Consider the following 16,642-nt stretch of genomic DNA (forward strand, 5'->3'; position numbering starts at 1 on the left):
TGGTGACATTTGAGCCACGATGATATGAAGGAAGCAGCCACGTGAAAATCTGAGAGAGAGGAAACAGCAAGCGCAAGGGCCCTGACGTGGCAGGCAGCCAGCTTAGCATATGCAAGGTTCAGAGAGTTCAGCCTGATAACTCATGTATGAGAGTTGTACTGGGACCACACGATAATACGAATTGAGAAAGTGCTTTGTAAACTGCATTTGCTGTTGATGATGTTTATGTATTATACGTTTCAGGACCTCTGGTGACATTGAACAAGCCACTGGGCCTGCCAGTGACAGGTATGTGCAGGGGAAAGAGATGCAATGAAAGGGGTTTTGATGTCTCTGAGGGGACGAAATAGTGAAGAGAAAGGAAAGGTGGGATAAAGTTGCCTCTGGGAGCAACTTGTACTCTTCCTTTTATTTCCCCCAGGAAAACCAGGAGAGCTGACGTTGCTCTCAGTGCTCCCGGAGCTGAGCCAGTCCCTGGGGCTCGGGGAGCGGGAGCTCCAGGTTGTCCGAGCATCTGGGAAGTAAGTGGTGGGGGTGAGAGGAAGGTAGAAGGACAGGCATCCATCTGCGGTGGGGGCATAACTACTTGGGAATAAACTGAGGCATTTTCCTTGGGCTGGTTTGGGATCACAGAGGTAGGATACAAGGAAAAGGAGGAGGAAGTGGATAGATCTGGGTTCAAATCCTTATGCATAAACTGTGATCTTAGCTATCACTGAGCCTCAGTTTCTTTAATCATAAAATAGAGCTAATAATATCTATGCTCAGTGTGCAGTCACTTCTCTAATTCCGTATTCATGGCAGGTATTGTCAACTGATCTGTGATATTCTTTCCTCTAATTGCCATCTATTAGAGATGGTGCTTGAGATGAAATGTTTCTGCAGTTCCACAAACTCATGAGCTTGCTTGTGGGGAATTTAATTATTTAATAGCTAATATATATAAAGTTCCTAGTACAGTGCCTAGCACATGGTAGACACTCAACAGTTGGTGGTAATTGTTATGATGTTTGGCTCTGAGCTCCCTGGGAGCCAGAGCAAAATGAGGAACACATTTAAGCAATGTACTCTTATCACACACGGGGAAGACTTACTTGTTTCTCAAGAGGAGGTCTGCGTCATAGTCCTGATGTTACTGTTTGGTCTTAGGCAGGTCAGGTGTTCCTTTCTAGGGGTCTCTTTTTTTTTTTTTTTGGTTGTGCCAAGCGGCATACAGGATCTTAGTTCCCCAACCAGGTATTGAACCCGCACCTCCAGCACTGGAAGTGCAGAGTCTTAACCACTGGAACGCCAGGAAAGTCCGGGGTCTCCTTTCTGTGTGGGTGAGCCCAGGGGATTTTAACTTTTGTGATTTGTCTCCTTCCTCCAGGGAAACCTCTGGGCTTGTACTCCTCTCCAGTTGTCCCCAGACAGCAAGCCACCTCCAGAAGTTCTTCACTCACTCGCAGAGAGCCAGGAGACCCACAGTCACCTACTGGTGAGAGGGGCTGGGAGGCTCCCAGGGCAATGGACAGGTCCCAGCAAAAGCCACTGCGTGACTTCCTCTTGCCTCTTTCTCAGTGCTGTCACTGATGGGATCCCAGCTACTTCTGAGGGGAAGATCCAAGCAGCTCTGAAACTGGAACACATTGATGGGGTCAATCTTGTGAGTCAGGGTCTAGGTGGGGAGGAGGAGCGGTCCTTCCAGACATATTACCCCTACAGGGTATAGACGTGGGGTGACTGGCCCTCCAGACCCCTAATACAGGCGAGTGACGACTGCCTATACTGTGGCCCTGTCCTGAGTCTGTTGGGAGCAAGGAGAGTCTGCGGGTAGTTCCCAGGTGTGTGTGAAGCTTGTTCATTCTTGGGGGCTGCCACCACAGGTAGTTCCAGTGAAGTCCCCATCCCGAAAGGACATCTTGGAAGGTGTCAAGAGGACCCTCAGCTACTTCCGTGTGGTGGCCATGGGCTCTGGCTGTGCCCTGGTCCAGCTGCAGCCACTGACAGGTGGGTCTGGAGCCCCAGCCAGACTTGACAAATGGTATTTGGCTGGAGGAGGCAGGAGGTGGGAGGGTGGTGGTAGTTTTAGTGGCAGCCTGGGGAGCATCTGATGGACTGTAAGGATGTATGTGACCAGCTCCACCTGGAGGGGCAGTGCTTCTCCTATCAGTCTGATGGTCACCCCTCTGCAGCTCACCTGTTTTTTCTCTTAGTTATCGATCTCAACGTCTTCTCTTTACCTTTGATGTTCTGTAGTTTCACTATGGTGATTCCAGGTTTGTGGGTTAGTTTTATTTATCTTGCTTGGGATTCACTGTGTTTCCTGAGTCTGAAGATTAATCTCTTTCATCCATCCTGGAAAGTTCCCTTTTCAAATGTGCCTCTTGCATCCTTCCTTTTGAATGCCTGATAGACGTTTGACTTTCTCATTCTACTGCTGTGTCTCAACTTTTCTTTCACATTTTTCATGTCTTTATCTCTGCTGCTTTCTGGGTAATCTTTAGATCTACCTTCCAGTTGAGTAATTTTCTCTTCCGCTGGATCTAACCTGCCAGTTTAACCTACCCATTGATTGTATTTTTCACTTCTAGAAGTTCTAGTTGGTTTTTTTTTTTTAGTTGGTTCTTTTACAAATACAAATGGCCTTCCAAAAAATAAGGTATCTGGTTTTTTCTCATATTACTTGTTCTTTTTTGTCTTTAGTCATTTAAAACATATTTATGTTGTGTTTCTATAATTCCATTGTCTGAGATTCTGAGGGTCTAACCCTGTTGTGTTTCCTGCAGACTCTCTCCCCTTGGTGGATTGTTTCCTTCTTCTTCTGTGATTCAGGATTGTGAATTCAGGTTGAGCTGGGCTTTTATCAGTGGAAATCCTTTATTGCCTCATTGGAGGTGGTGACTTCAGGAGAGGTTCTGCCTTTGCTTCTGCTGAGTGCCCCATGTCACTGCTTCAGGACCTAAATATTAATGTCTCAGTTGGAAGTTCACAGTTCATGCACGTGGTATTAGAGCCCCAAACCTGTGTGAGAGCAGCTCAGTTCATAGCAGCAGTTCATGGTTGTGAATTCTTTTTTCTTCCCCTCATCCAGACCTAAGGTTCTCGTCTCCCTTCCTTGGCGGCTGGCTTTTTCTCCTGGTCCATCCTGTCAATGAAGATGTAGCCTCTCTGATTTCATTTGGGCACCAAGACCTCACCCCTGGCCCCTTGTAGCTACTTAAACCCAAGCCCCCTGCATCCCAAGATTGGCAGTACCCTGGAATAGGTGAAACGTTGGCTTCCCTGTGCTCTGGATTTGTTTTCCTTTTGCATCTTCGTCTGGGGGACCTTACTTTCCTCTGTGCCCAGCTGTGTATTTAGAAGGATGATCATTAAAGTTTTCCAGTGTTTCTAAGTGGTTTATAAGAAGTGGATTTTTAGATTATCCAGTCCAGCATATTGCCAGACGTGAAAGCAGAGGACAGCTCCTGGGTTTGAATCCCAGCTTACGGTGGGCCAGTCACTTCTTTTTGAGCTTCGGTTTTCCTGTCTATAAGGTGGGAATGATGATAGAACCCACCTTATAGGGTTGTCAGGAGGATTAATAAGTTAACTTATGTGAACAATTTTGTACCATTTAAGTTTCCCCAAAACCAGTTCAAATTGGTGTAATCTAAAAGGGGAAGTTATTGGCTCAAGTAACTCAAAGTTCAGGCCTGGCTGCATCCGGAGGCTCAGAGGACATCATCAAGAAGCTGTTTCTCACTTTCTTTTCACCTCCTGCCCGCTGGCTTCTACCTCCCACAGGCTCTCCCCGTGGGGGCAGAGATGGCAGGCGCTTCAGCAGCCCCAGGCTCACCCCCCAGCGGGAAAGAGCGTTCTTTATTCCCAGTAGCTTCCCAGTAAATTCAGTGTTGCCCCTCTTCATGGACGAATCCCGCAGGGCCGGTGGACTGACAGCTCTGACTGTCCTGACCTGGTCATGCACCCCTCTCCACTGGCAGGGGTGGTAGCATTCACCTCTCTGAAACCACACCATCTGAGAATGGGGGTGGCATCTCCCCAGAGGAAAGGGGAGGGGCAATACCGGGTGGACAGAAAGAGCCGCTGCCTGCCATCTGTCCTGTCTCTCTTGTCTTCTAGCGTTTCCCAGCCAGCTACAGGCGCACATGGCACTACAGCTCTGCCCTCTGCTCGGGGACCACATGTACTCTGCCCGTGTGGCCACTGTTCTGGGCCAGCGCTTTCTGCTGCCTGCTGAGAGCACCAGGCCCCAAAGACAGGTACCAAAGCCCACCTGCCGGCTACCTTTTGGGGTGGGCTGGGGGTGGGGGTGGAGAGCATCTCCAGACATTAGCTATGCAGCTTGGGCTTCCATAGCTCCCTGTAGCCCTGTCCTGCTCTGTGGCCCTGAGCAAATGAAACCCCCTCTCTTGGGTCTCTTTCTGCCCATCTGTTCAATAAGGAAGTCGAACTGGCTGATTTCTAAAGGCCCTGCTAAGTCTGCCATTCTTTTTGGTGTAAGGGGTAAAAGAGGTTGTGTGTGTCTATTTGGGTAACTCTGTCTGCTCTAACAGAATAACCTCAAGTACCAGAGCCTTAACACAATAACTTCCTTCCGTGTTAAGTCCAATTAATGGCGGTAGGGTAGAGATGGGCTTGCTCCTGCATGGGTCACTCAGGGACCCAGGCTGTTGCTATCCAGCCAGCGGAGGAGGAGACAGGGCAGGTTCACGGGGGAGGTTTTCTTGGGCCAGATCTGGAAGCGGGATACATGCTCACACTCCTGTGGCATTCAGTGGGGCTCAATCACACGGCCTCACCAACCTGCAGGAGGGGCTGGGGAATGTAGTTTCGCTGAATGCCCAGGAAACTGATTCGGTGACCCCCTAGCTGGTCTCTGCCCGTAGTGTGTGTGTGAGTGTGTACATGTGTACGTGTAGAGAGGCATGCAGAACACGGACGCAGAGGAAGGAGGAAGTACTTGCCTCACTCCCATTTTGCTTAGAGCTCACCTGGCTGAATGCTGACATGTCTCTCCCACCCCAGGTCCTGGATGAAGCCCTCCTCCGCCGCCTCCACCTGACCCCCTCCCAGGCTGCCCAGCTGCCCCTGCACCTCCACCTGCATTGTCTCTACCTCCCAGGTGCCAGGCCCAGGGACCCACCCATCAAGCTTCTGGCACCTTTGCCCTCTTATTTCTCCAGGACCCTGCATTGCCTGGGGCTCCACTACCAATAGTCCTTCTGTTCCTGCTGGAAAGCAGTGGGGGTTGGAGGGCGGATGGGCTGCAGTCAGGCCCGAGGAGAGTGAGGTCAGTGCTCAACACGCAGAAGGCCATAGTGTAAGATCCTCTGTAGTTGGACAAACTTAAGATCACATCCTAAGGCCACTTGCTGAGTGGTGTTGGGCAAATGACTTCACCTCTCTGGACCTGAGATAATAAAAGTACCTACCCTCATAGTATCGTTTTCAGGATTTGCTGAGAAAGAAAATGTTTATCATGGACCGTGGTTTCTGCTGAGTTCAGTATGTGGTCTTTATATTTGGCTGTTTCTGGCCCAATTCTAGCTGAGAGAAAATGTTAGGTTTTAAAAAAAAATTGTGGTAAAATACACCTAATAAAATTTACCATCTTAACCATTTTTAAGTGTACAGTTCAGTGGCATTAAGGACATTCACACTGTCGTGCAGCCATCACTACCATCCATCTCCAGAACTTTCTCACCTTCCCAAACTGAAACTCTCCCCATTAAACACCAACTCCCCCTCCCCCACCCCTCCCAGCCCCAGTTGCCACCATTCTGTCATCTGTCTCTATGTATTTGACTACTCATTTAAGTGAAGATGTTAGATCTTTCACTTTAAAAAACCGTGAAATATATGAAACATACAGAGTGCATAAAACATCTCTGTGATTTAAAGAATAACTCTAAGGTGACACCCACATAACCACCACTCGGCACAAAACTGAAGCATCCCTTCTCCTATCCTAGACAACAGCAGCTCTCAACCCTGGCCCGACATGAGAACCCCCTACCCTGCCCACTCAGAAAGCCATGCCTCCCATGACTGCACCCCCAAGATGCTGGTTTCACCAGTCTGGAATGGAGACCCTGGCATCAGATCTTTTTTAAAAGCTCTGGAATGGGTACTGTTGCTCAGTCAAGGTTGGAAACCACTGCCCAGACTTGGGAGAATTCTTTGTTTGTTTTTTAGAGTTTTACCACGTACACATGCATCCTTAAACAATATATTTCCTTTTGCCCTGTTTCTGAAGTTTCTGTTGGAATGGAATTGTGCTGCATATATCCTTTTGAGACTTGTTCTCGCTCTACCCTGTGAAATGCATCCGTTGTGTGGCGCGGAGTTGGAATGTCAGAGCTTGCAGTCTACCCATCTGACTGTTAATGGACACTTAGGTCGTCAGCTGTTACCACAGTGCTGCTGTGAGCCCACCTGTACGCATCTCCTGGTTCAGCTGTGCAAGAATGGATTCATAAATATACAGAATTTATGTATCTTCATTTGACTAGTGTGTTAGTTTCCTAGGGCTGCTGCTGCAACAAATTACCACAACCTGAGTGGCCTAAAGCAACAGAAATGGATTCTCTCCCAGTTCTGGAGGCCATAAGTCCAAAATCAAGGTGTCAGCAGGGCTGTGCTCTCCCTGAAGGTTCTAGGTGAGAATCCTTCCTTGCCTCTTGCTGGCTTGTGGCTGCATCACACCAGCCTCTGCCTGTCTCCACATGGCCTTCTCCTCGTTTGTCTTCTCTTGTCTCTTGTAAGGACACTTGTCATTGGATTTAGGCCCCATCTGGATAATCCAGGATGATCTCATCTAAAAATCTTTAACGTACTTACATCTACAAAGACCCTTTTTTCCAAATAAAGTCATATTCACAGGTTCCAGGAAGACATACCAATGTTCAACCCATTACAATTAAGAAATACCAAACTTTTTCAGATGGGTGTAGCTTTTTGGATATTTCCTTTTTAGGTGACCTTGGCCCCTTGCAGAGGAAGGGAGAGACCCACTTCATCTGGAGAAGGGCTGGGTCCACTCTTCTGCTGTGTCTCCTGCTGTAAATCTTGTGCCCATTAGATGTCATTCTGCTGCCAGCCCAGCTCCTCTGGGCCTGGGGACTGGGGAGACCCGCAGGGCTCAGCAGTCGTGGTAATGTGTCCCAGCCTTCTGCTCACTGCCACATGATCTTGGGCAAGCCATGTCTCCTAGTTCAGACTCAGTTTCCTCATCTGTAACATGAGACTTATCCTCCCACCCCGAGATCAGAGATGCCAGGGGAGTCCCTGGACAGGATGCCTCATGTCTGTCACTGGATGGGAATTCTGGGCCTTGCTTTGTGGAGGAGTTGCTGATTGGCCTCTAGCTCTTGTTCTGGACCTTGGGGTACAGAGCCGCACCCTACTCTCTCTTCACCCTCTAAGAGAAAAGGAGCCAAGCCTCAAATACTTCATTTGCTTTTTTACTTGGTGCTGCGTCCAGGATAAGGGCAGTGACGATCGAAGCAAGGACTTCTGTAGCCACACGTCCCTCATGCCTCCCAGACCCTGGTGTGCACTGATAAGGGGCAGGGGTCCCGGAAGGCTCAGTGTCGCCATGAGGCATGTCTCAGCCTTGGGTTTGTCGCAGAGTCTGGCCTTGAAGTTGCCTTTGGCCTTGATCTTCCTACGGGTGCTAGGAAGATTTCCAACTTCAAAGCGTTGAGACCACAAGTTACTTCCAAGTGGGGGACCATGAAAGCACTGGGGAGCAAGAGCCTCGGTGTGAAAGGAGGAGAGAAGATCAGGAATCTGTTCAGGAAGGGGGTTCTGAGGGATACAAGCCCTTCCCTTGGGGCTCAGGCCAGCCTGGGAGCTACCCTCTACCTCTGCCCTTCCAGCCCTAACCCCAGTTCTCAGCATTGCCCACCAGGGTATGGGTCACCGTTCGAGGCCCACCTTTCTTGGTTTCAGGGCGTTGGGTGCCAGCTTGAGCTCAGGGTTAGGTGGGAGGGAAATCAAAACCTTGGCAGTAGGTAGAGTCATCAAGGCCTTGCCTGTGGTCGACAGGGCCTCAGAGCCCACCAGCCTGCTGTGCTGTAGTCTGAGGCCCCGCCCCTGGGGTCGGAGCACACGGGGAGAAGGCAGCTGGGCTGTGCTGTGGAGGGTGGGGAAGTGGTGATGGGCTGCGAGGGCCTGGGGAGCCCCAGGCTGACCAGCTGCCCCTCCAGGTGTGCATGGAGGGCGGGGAGGCAGGGGGAGCTGACGGCTGGGGTGTGTGAGGGCAGATGGGGCCCACCCGGTTCCTTCTCCAGAGGCTGTGGGAAGAACACAGGGTTTGGAGTCCAACAGACCTGGGGTCTGCATCCCAGCTCTGCCCCTTCTGAGCTGTGCAACCTCGGGCAACTTCCTTAAACTTCCTGATACCTCAGCTGGAAAATGGGGATAATAGCACCTACCTCACTAGGTTGTGAGGACTAAAAGAGCTGGTCAGGTATCAACACGGTGTAAACTGTTAAGTGCTGTACAAATATTAGTTCCTTTCCACAAGGTGACTTTGCATGGAGGCAAAGACAGAATACTGCAGCAGGAAAAGCTTGGGGTCTGGAGAGAGCTCAACCTGGGACTGAGACCTGGCATCTTTGAAATGAGCACAACTGCCTGGCTGAGTGACTGCTTTGGAGGGGACAATACTCATTTGGCTGTGTGTTTTTTAAAAATACTTTGTAAATGGTGGCTTTTACTTACTACCGGTGGCTCTTGGGTGGGGACAGATCCAGGTGGTTAGGAGGGGCTTGGAGAGCAGGAAGAAATTGCCTTGAGACCCTGGGGTGTTTTGGGGAATGGTCTTACCCAGGGCCCGGGGGTTCTTCAGACTCAATGGCAATCTGTTCAAGGGGTGGGGATGCCTGTCCCCACTAGCAAAGGTCATGGTGAAAATGCAGCCCATCATCGTGCTGCGGGGGGTCCCACTTCCGGAGACTGGGGCGGACCAGGGCTGTGGCACTTTTCGCCTTGCCTTTCTTCCCCTTTCCAGGGGCCGAGGTGGTGGCAGCGGAGTCTGGCTTCTCAGTGTGCCCCAGGCTCCTGGCCCCAGCAACTTTCCTAGAAGCTGACCTGTGGGTAAGGGTTCCCGAGTCCTTGCCTTCCCCAGAGCCTCGCTGGGTCAGCAGGTGAGGGAGGGCTGGGCGGGCTTCTATTTGCCGGTGACACATCGCCAGGGGCTTCTTGATGGTGGAGCCCTCTACTAGGAGCCGGATACCCACATACTGGGGCACCTCCACGGCAGGCTGTGGGGAAGAAGAGGAGACGAGGCCTGCTCAGACAGTGCTGCTGGAATCCTAGGCCTGGAAGGACTCGGAGCACAGGTAGACAGAATTAACTTCTGGGGCACCTGGTCAGGAGACATTTCTGGGCTGAGAAATGCAAAGCCCATCTCTGTCTCTTAAGGGGTCTGGGCCTGGAGGCCTGAATCAGTACCTAGAAGGTCACAGAGCCCCTGAGATGAGTGACCCAGAGGAACGGGGAAGTCTTAGCCATGCCCCCACCTGCACCCCTCCAACCCCTTGCTCTCCTAAACTGCCCAGCCGCCGCTGGAATGTGTGTTCTCCTCCACAGGCCGCTGCCGATGGACAGCTTCCTGAGATGAGCGAGATTCTCTGCTGAGAGCATGTGAGTTACGACACCCAGACAGATAAGAGGCCTGGAGCCTGCCTAAATCCTTGTCTGAACCCAAGACATGGGGAAGCAGAGCCTCAAAGAAGGCATTCTGTGGAGGGCATGAAGTAGCAAATATGCAGATGGAGGCAGAGAAAACAGCCCAAGAAAGGAGCTCCTGTACCACTTTCAATTCCCATTAAGCCAAGCTGTACTTCATGCAGCTGGACACAGGAGAGCACCCTGTGTCTTGCCAGGAATCTCCTTTTATTTTTTATTATTATTATTTTTTGGCCACACCACATGGCATGCGGGATCTTAGTTCCCTGACCAGGGAGCGAACCCATGCTCCTTGCCATGGAAGCACGGAGTCTTAACCGCTGGACTGCCAGGGAAGTTCCTAGGAACCCTCCTTTTAACCTGGAGCTAGTATGAGGTGTTTTCTGCGTCATCAAAAGATCCCGATTAGAATCTATCTAAACAGTCACTTGGAGCTTCTTAAAAATACAGATATCAAGGTCCTACTGTACAGCACAGGGAACTACATTCAATAACCTGGAATAAACCATAAAGGAAAAGAATATGAAAAAGAATGTATGTATATGTATAACTGAATCACTTTGCTGTAGAGCAGAAGTTAACACAACATTGTAAATAACTATACTTCAATAAAAAAGAAATACAGATATCAGAGCTCAAGGAAAGCCCAGTCGATGAGGCAAAGCTCAACCTTATGGAAAAATCTCAGCTAATAAACGTAGAAGGAATGACAGAATTGGCAATTTACCATTTTGCAACTCTAATACAATAGGTAAGAATCAAAATTAGATATCAAAACAAGTAGGTGAAAAGGATGACAGGAAAATGTGTCATCTGCACACTGCCAAAGAATCACCCTACAAAGAAACTGATCATTGCCAAGGGGAGGATGCAACTTTCAATGGACAGATCTGGTAGCCAAGACCTTAAAGCCACGGTCAGACTTAGCATCACTAATCATGAGATACTCCGACAATGTGTGATGCTGTATGAGGTACCCAGCATCACCTCTCAAGTATACTTGCCAAAAATGTGTAATCTGAACTTCATCAAGCCGTGTGACCTAACTTCTACTTTATAGGACATTCAGATAACAGATGAACAAGTTAAATACCACCATGAGGAAACAATCAGATAAATCCAGAATGTGGGACAGTTCTGTAAAACAACCAGCCTGGTGCCTTCAAAAGATCCAAATATGGGAAGAAAAAGCAGTGGGGCTGTTCTAGATTATAAGAGATTAAAGAACATCAAAGAGAATAAAATACCTAGGAATAAATTTAACCAAGGAGGTGAAAGACCTGTACACTGAAAACTGTAAGACAATGAAGAAAGAAACTGAAGATGACACAAATAAATGGAAAGATATTCTGCACTCATGAATTGGAAGAATTAATATTATTAAAATGTGTATACCACCAAAGGAATCTATAGGTTCAATGCAATCCCTATCAAAATTCCAATGATATTTTTCACAAAAAGAGAAAAATCAATCCCCAAATATGTATGGAACCACATAAGACCCCAAATAGTCAAAGAAATCTTGAGAAAGAACAAAGCTGGAGGCATCACACTTCCTGACTTCAAACCATATTACAAAGCTATAGTGATCAAAATAGTATGATACTGGCATAAAAACAGACATGTAGATCAATGGAACAGAATTAAAAGCCCAGAAATAAAACCACACTTATGTGGTCAATTCATTCATGACAAAGGAGACAAGAATATACAGTCTCTTTAATAAATAGTGTCAGGAAAACTGGACAGCCACATGCAAAGAATAAAACTGGACCACTATCTTACACCATACAGAAAAATCAACTCAAATGGATTAAAGACTTGAACATAAGACCTTAAACCATAAAACTCCTAGAAGAAAACAGGCAGGAAGTTCCTTCACATCAGTCTTCGCAAAGTTTTTTGGATTTGACACCAAAAGCAAAGGCAACAAAAGCAAAAATAAACAAACTAAAAAGCTTTTGCACAGTGAAGGAAATCATCAACAAAATCAAAAGACAACCTACCAGATTGGTTCAAGATGGCGGAGTAGAAGGACGTGCGCTCACTCCCTCTTGCGAGAGCACCAGAATCATAACTAACTGCTGAACAATCATTGACAGGAAGACACTGGAACTCACCAAAAAAGATACTCCACATCCAAAGACAAAGGAGAAGCCATAATGAGATGGCAGGAGGGGCACAATCACAATAAAACCAAATCCCATAACTGCTGGATGGGTGGCTCACAGACTGAAGAACACTTATACCACAAAAGTCCACTGACTGGAGTGAAGGTTCTGAGCCCCATGTCAGGCTTCCTAACCTGGGGGTCCAGCAACGGGAGGAGGAATTCCTAGAGAATCAGGCTTTGAAGACTAGCGGGATCTGATTGCAGGACTTCGACAGGACTGGGGGAAACAGAGACTCCAATATGGATGGCACACACGAAGTAATATGCACATCGGAACCCAGGGGAAGGAGCAGTGACCCCACAGGAGACTGAACCAGAGCTACCTGCTAGTGTTGAAGGGTTTCCTGCAGAGGCGGGCGGGAGGGTGTGGCTCACCGTGAGGACAAGGACACTGGCAGCAAAAGTTCTGGGAAGTACTCCTTGGCGTGAGCCCTCCCAGAGTCTGCCATTAGCCCCACCAAAGAGCCAGGTAGGATCCAGTGCTGGGTGGCGTCAGGCCAAACAACAAACAGGGAGGGAACCCAACCCACCCATCAGCAGACAAGTAGATTAAAGTTTTACTGAGCTCTGCCCACCAGAGCAACAAACAGCTCTACCCACAGCTCTTCCCTCCCATCAGGAAACTTGCACAAGCCTCTTAGATAGCCTCATCCACCAGAGGGCAGACAGCAGAAGCAAGAAGAATTACAATCCTGCAGCCTGTGGAACAAAAACCACCTTCACAGAAAGACAGACAAGATGAAAAGGCAGAGGGCTATGTACCAGATGAAGGAACAAGATAAAACCCCAGAAAAACAACTAAATGAAGTGGAGATAGGCAGCCTTCTAGAAAAAGACTGCAGAATAATGATAGTGAAGATGATCCAGGACCTCAGAAAAAGAATGGAGGCAAAGATGGAGAAGATGCAAGAAATGTTTAACAAAGACCTAGAAGAGTTAAAGAACAAACAGAGATGAACAATACAATCACTGAAATGAAAACTACACTAGAAGGAATCAATAGCAGAATAACTGAGGCAGAAGAACGGATAAGTGACCTGGAAGACAGAATGGTGGAATTCACTGCTGCCGAACAGAATAAAGAAAAAAGAATGAAAAGAAATGAAGACAGCCTAAGAGACCTCTGGGACAACATTAAATGCAACAACATTCGCATGATAGGGGTCCCAGAAGGAGAAGAGAGAGAGAGAAAGGACCCGAGAAACTATTTGAAGAGATTATAGTTGAAAATTTCCCTAACATGGGAAAGGAAATAGCCACCCAAGTCCAGGAAGCACAGAGACCCAGGCAGGATAAACCCAAGGAGAAACACACTGAGACACATAGTAATCAAACTGACAAAAATCAAAGACAAAGAAAAGTCACTGAAAGCAACAAGGGGAAAATGACAACATACAAGGGAACTCCCATAAGGTTAACAGCTGATTTCTCAGCAGAAACTCTACAAGCCAGAAGGGAGTGGCATGATATATTTAAAGTGATGAAAGGCAAGAACCTACAACCAAGATTACTCTACCTGGCAAGGATCTCATTCACATTCGATGGAGAAATCAAAAGCTTTACAGACAAGCAAAAGCTAAGAGAATTCCGCACCACCGAACCAGCTCTACAACAAATGCTAAAGGCACTTCTCTAAGTGGGAAACACAAGAGAAGAAAAGGACCTACAAAAACAAACCCATTACAATTAAGAAAATGTTCACAGGAACATACATATCTATAATTACCTTAAACGAGAATGGATTAAATGCTCCAACCAAAAGACACAGGCTCGCTGAATGGATACAAAATCAAGACCCATATACATGCTGTCTACAAGAGACCCACTTCAGACCTAGGGATATATACAGACTGAAAATGAGGGGATGGAAAAAGATATTCCATGCAAATGGAAATCAAAAGAAAGCTGGAATAACAATACTCCTATCAGATAAAATAGAGTTTAAAATAAAGAATGTTACAAGAGACAAGGAAGAACACTACATATTCAAGGGATCAATCGACGAAGAAGATATAAAAATTCTAAATATATATGCACCCAACACAGGAACACCTCCATACATAAGGCAAATGCTAACAGCTATAAAAGAGGAAATCGACAGTAACACAATAATAGTGGGGGACTTTAACACCTCACTTACACCAATGGACAGATCATCCAAATAGAAAATTAATAAGGAAACACAAGCTTTAAATGACACAATAGACCAGACAGATTTAATTGATATTTATAGGACATTCCATCCGAAAACAGCAGATTACACTTTCTTCTCAAGTGCACACAAAACATCCTCCAGGATAGACCACATCTTAGGTCACAAATCAAGCCTCGGTGAATTTAAGAAAATTGAAATCATATCAACCATCTTTTCTGACCACAATGCTATGAGATTAGAAATCAATTACAGGGAAAAAAACCATAAAAAATACAAACACATGGAGGCTAAACAATGTTACTAAATAACCAAGAGTTCACTGAAGAAATCAAAGAGGAAATCAAACAATACCTAGAGACAAATGACAATGAAAACACGACGATCCAAAACCTATGGGATGCAGCAAATGCAGTTCTAAGAGGGAAGTTTTTTTTTTTTGTTTTTTTTTTTTGCGGTACGCGGGCCTCTCTCACTGTTGTGGCCTCTCCCGTTGTGGAGCACAGGCTCCGGACGCGCAGGCTCAGCGGCCATGGCTCACGGGCCCAGCCGCTCCGCGGCATGTGGGATCTTCCCGGACCGGGGCACGAACCCATGTCCCCTGCATCGGCAGGCGGACTCTCAACCACTGCGCCACCAGGGAAGCTAAGAGGGAAGTTTATAGCAATACAAGCCTACCTCAAGAAACAAGAAAAATCTCAAACAATCTAACCTCACACTTAAAGGAACTAGAGAAAGAAGAACAAACAAAACCCAAAGTTAGTAGAAGGAAAGAAATCATAAAGATCAGAGCAGAAACAAAGAAAACAATAGCAAAGATCAATAAAACTAAAAGCTGGTTCTTTGAGAAGATAAAATTGATAAACCATTAGCCAGACTCTTCAAGAAAAAGAGGGAGAGGACTCAAATCAATAAAATTAGAAATGAAAAAGGAGACGTTATAAAAGACACCACAGAAATACAAAGCATCCTAAGAGACTACTACAAGCAACTCTATGCCAATAAAATGGACAACCTGGAAGAAATAGACAAATTCTTAGAAGGGTATAACCTTCCGACACTGAACCAGGAAGAAACAGAAAATAAGAACAGACCAATCACAGTAAGTACATTGAAACTGTGATTAAAAATCTTCCAAGGGCTTCCCTGGTGGCGCAGTGGTTGAGAGTCCGCCTGCCGATGCAGGGGACACGGGTTCGTGCCCCGGACCGGGGGGATCCCACGTGCCACGGAGCGGCTGGGCCCATGAGCCATGGCCGCTGAGCCTGCGCATCCGGAGCCTGTGCTCCGCAATGGGAGAGGCCACAACAGTGAGAGGCCCGCGTATCGCAAAAAATAAATAAATAAAAAATCTTCCAACAAACAGAAGTCCAGGAACAGATGGCTTCACAGGTGAATTGTATCAAACATTTAGAGAAGAGCTAACACCCATCCTGCTCAAACTCTTCCAAAAAATTGCAGAGGAAGGAACACTCCCAAACTCATTCTATGAGGCCACCATCACCCTGATACCAAAACTAGAGAAAAATATTACAAAAAAAGAAAATTACAGACCAATATCACTGATGAATATAGATGCAAAAATCCTCAACAAAATACTAGCAAACAGAATCCAACAACACATTAAGCGGATCATACACCATGATCAAGTGTGATTTATCCCAGGGATGCAAGGATTCTTCAATATACGCAGATCAATCAATGTGATACACCATATTAACAAATTGAAGAAGAAAAACCATATGATCATCTCAATAGATGCAGAAAAAGCTTTTGACAAAATTCAACACTCATTTATAGTAAAAACTCTCCAGAAAGTGGGCAAAGAGGGAACCTTCATCAACATAATAAAGGTCATATATGACAAACCCACAGCACACATCATTCTCATTGGTGAAAAACTGAAAACATTTCCTCTAAGATCAGGAAAAAGACAAGGATGTCCACTCTCACCACTATTATTCAACATACTTTTGGAAGTCCTAGACACAGCAATCAGAGAAGAAAAAGAAATAAAAGGAATACAAATTTGAAAAGAAGAAGTAAAACTGTCACTGTTTGCAGATAACATGATACTATACATAGAGAATCCTAAAGATGCCGCCAGAAAACTACTAGAGCTAATCAAAGAATTTGGTAAGGTTGCAGGATACAAAATTAATGCACAGAAATCTCTTGCATTCCTATACACTAATGATGAAAAATCTGAAAGAGAAATTAAGGAAACACTCCCATTTACCACTGCAACAAAAAGAATAAAATACCTAGGAATAAACCTACCTAGGGAGACAAAAGACCTGTATGCAGAAAACTATAAGACAGTGATGAAAGAAATTCAAAACGATACAAACAGATGGAGAGATATACCATGTTCTTGGATTGGAAGAATCAATATTGTGAAAATGACTATACTACCCAAAGCAATCTACAGATTCAATGCAATCTCTATCAAATTACCAATGGCATTTTTTACAGAACTAGAACAAAAACTCTTAAAATTTGTATGGAGACACAAAAGACCCCAAATAGCCAAAGCAGTCTTGAGGGAAAAAAACGGAGCTGGAGGAATCAGACTCCCTGACTTCAGACTGTACTACATAGCTACAGTAATCAAGACAATATGGTACTGGCACAAA

General features: G+C 46.4%; 2 protein-coding genes across 2 annotated transcripts in view; one reads left to right on the forward strand and one right to left on the reverse strand.

Annotated features, from left to right (window-relative positions):
• The window catches only part of TTLL3 (tubulin tyrosine ligase like 3), a 45,332-nt gene that overhangs the window by 8,911 nt on the left and 19,779 nt on the right, over positions 1 to 16,642 (reverse strand). Inside the window, 2 exon segments of the mRNA XM_049716071.1 lie at positions 8,818 to 8,923; positions 8,925 to 9,254. Of these exon segments, the coding sequence (XP_049572028.1) occupies positions 8,818 to 8,923; positions 8,925 to 9,254 (436 nt within the window).
• RPUSD3 (RNA pseudouridine synthase D3) lies at positions 248 to 6,019 on the forward strand. Its single transcript, XM_049716091.1, has 6 exons — positions 248 to 288; positions 1,370 to 1,477; positions 1,561 to 1,645; positions 1,866 to 1,989; positions 4,105 to 4,244; positions 5,011 to 6,019. Exons 4-6 carry the CDS (start codon positions 1,947 to 1,949, stop codon positions 5,200 to 5,202), a joined length of 375 nt encoding a protein of 124 aa, XP_049572048.1. The 5' UTR covers positions 248 to 288; positions 1,370 to 1,477; positions 1,561 to 1,645; positions 1,866 to 1,946; the 3' UTR covers positions 5,203 to 6,019.

This window comes from Orcinus orca, chromosome 10 (assembly GCF_937001465.1).
Source record: "Orcinus orca chromosome 10, mOrcOrc1.1, whole genome shotgun sequence".
Taxonomy (NCBI): domain Eukaryota; kingdom Metazoa; phylum Chordata; class Mammalia; order Artiodactyla; family Delphinidae; genus Orcinus; species Orcinus orca.

Bases quoted from the DNA above. Each gene is read 5' to 3' on its own strand.
- RPUSD3 (XM_049716091.1), top strand. From the start codon at position 1,947: ATGGGCTCTGGCTGTGCCCTGGTCCAGCTGCAGCCACTGACAG. The intron at 1,990-4,104 runs GTGGGTCTGGAG...CTTGTCTTCTAG, and splicing joins CCAGCTGCAGCCACTGACAG to CGTTTCCCAGCCAGCTACAG. The intron at 4,245-5,010 runs GTACCAAAGCCC...CTCCCACCCCAG, and splicing joins GCACCAGGCCCCAAAGACAG to GTCCTGGATGAAGCCCTCCT.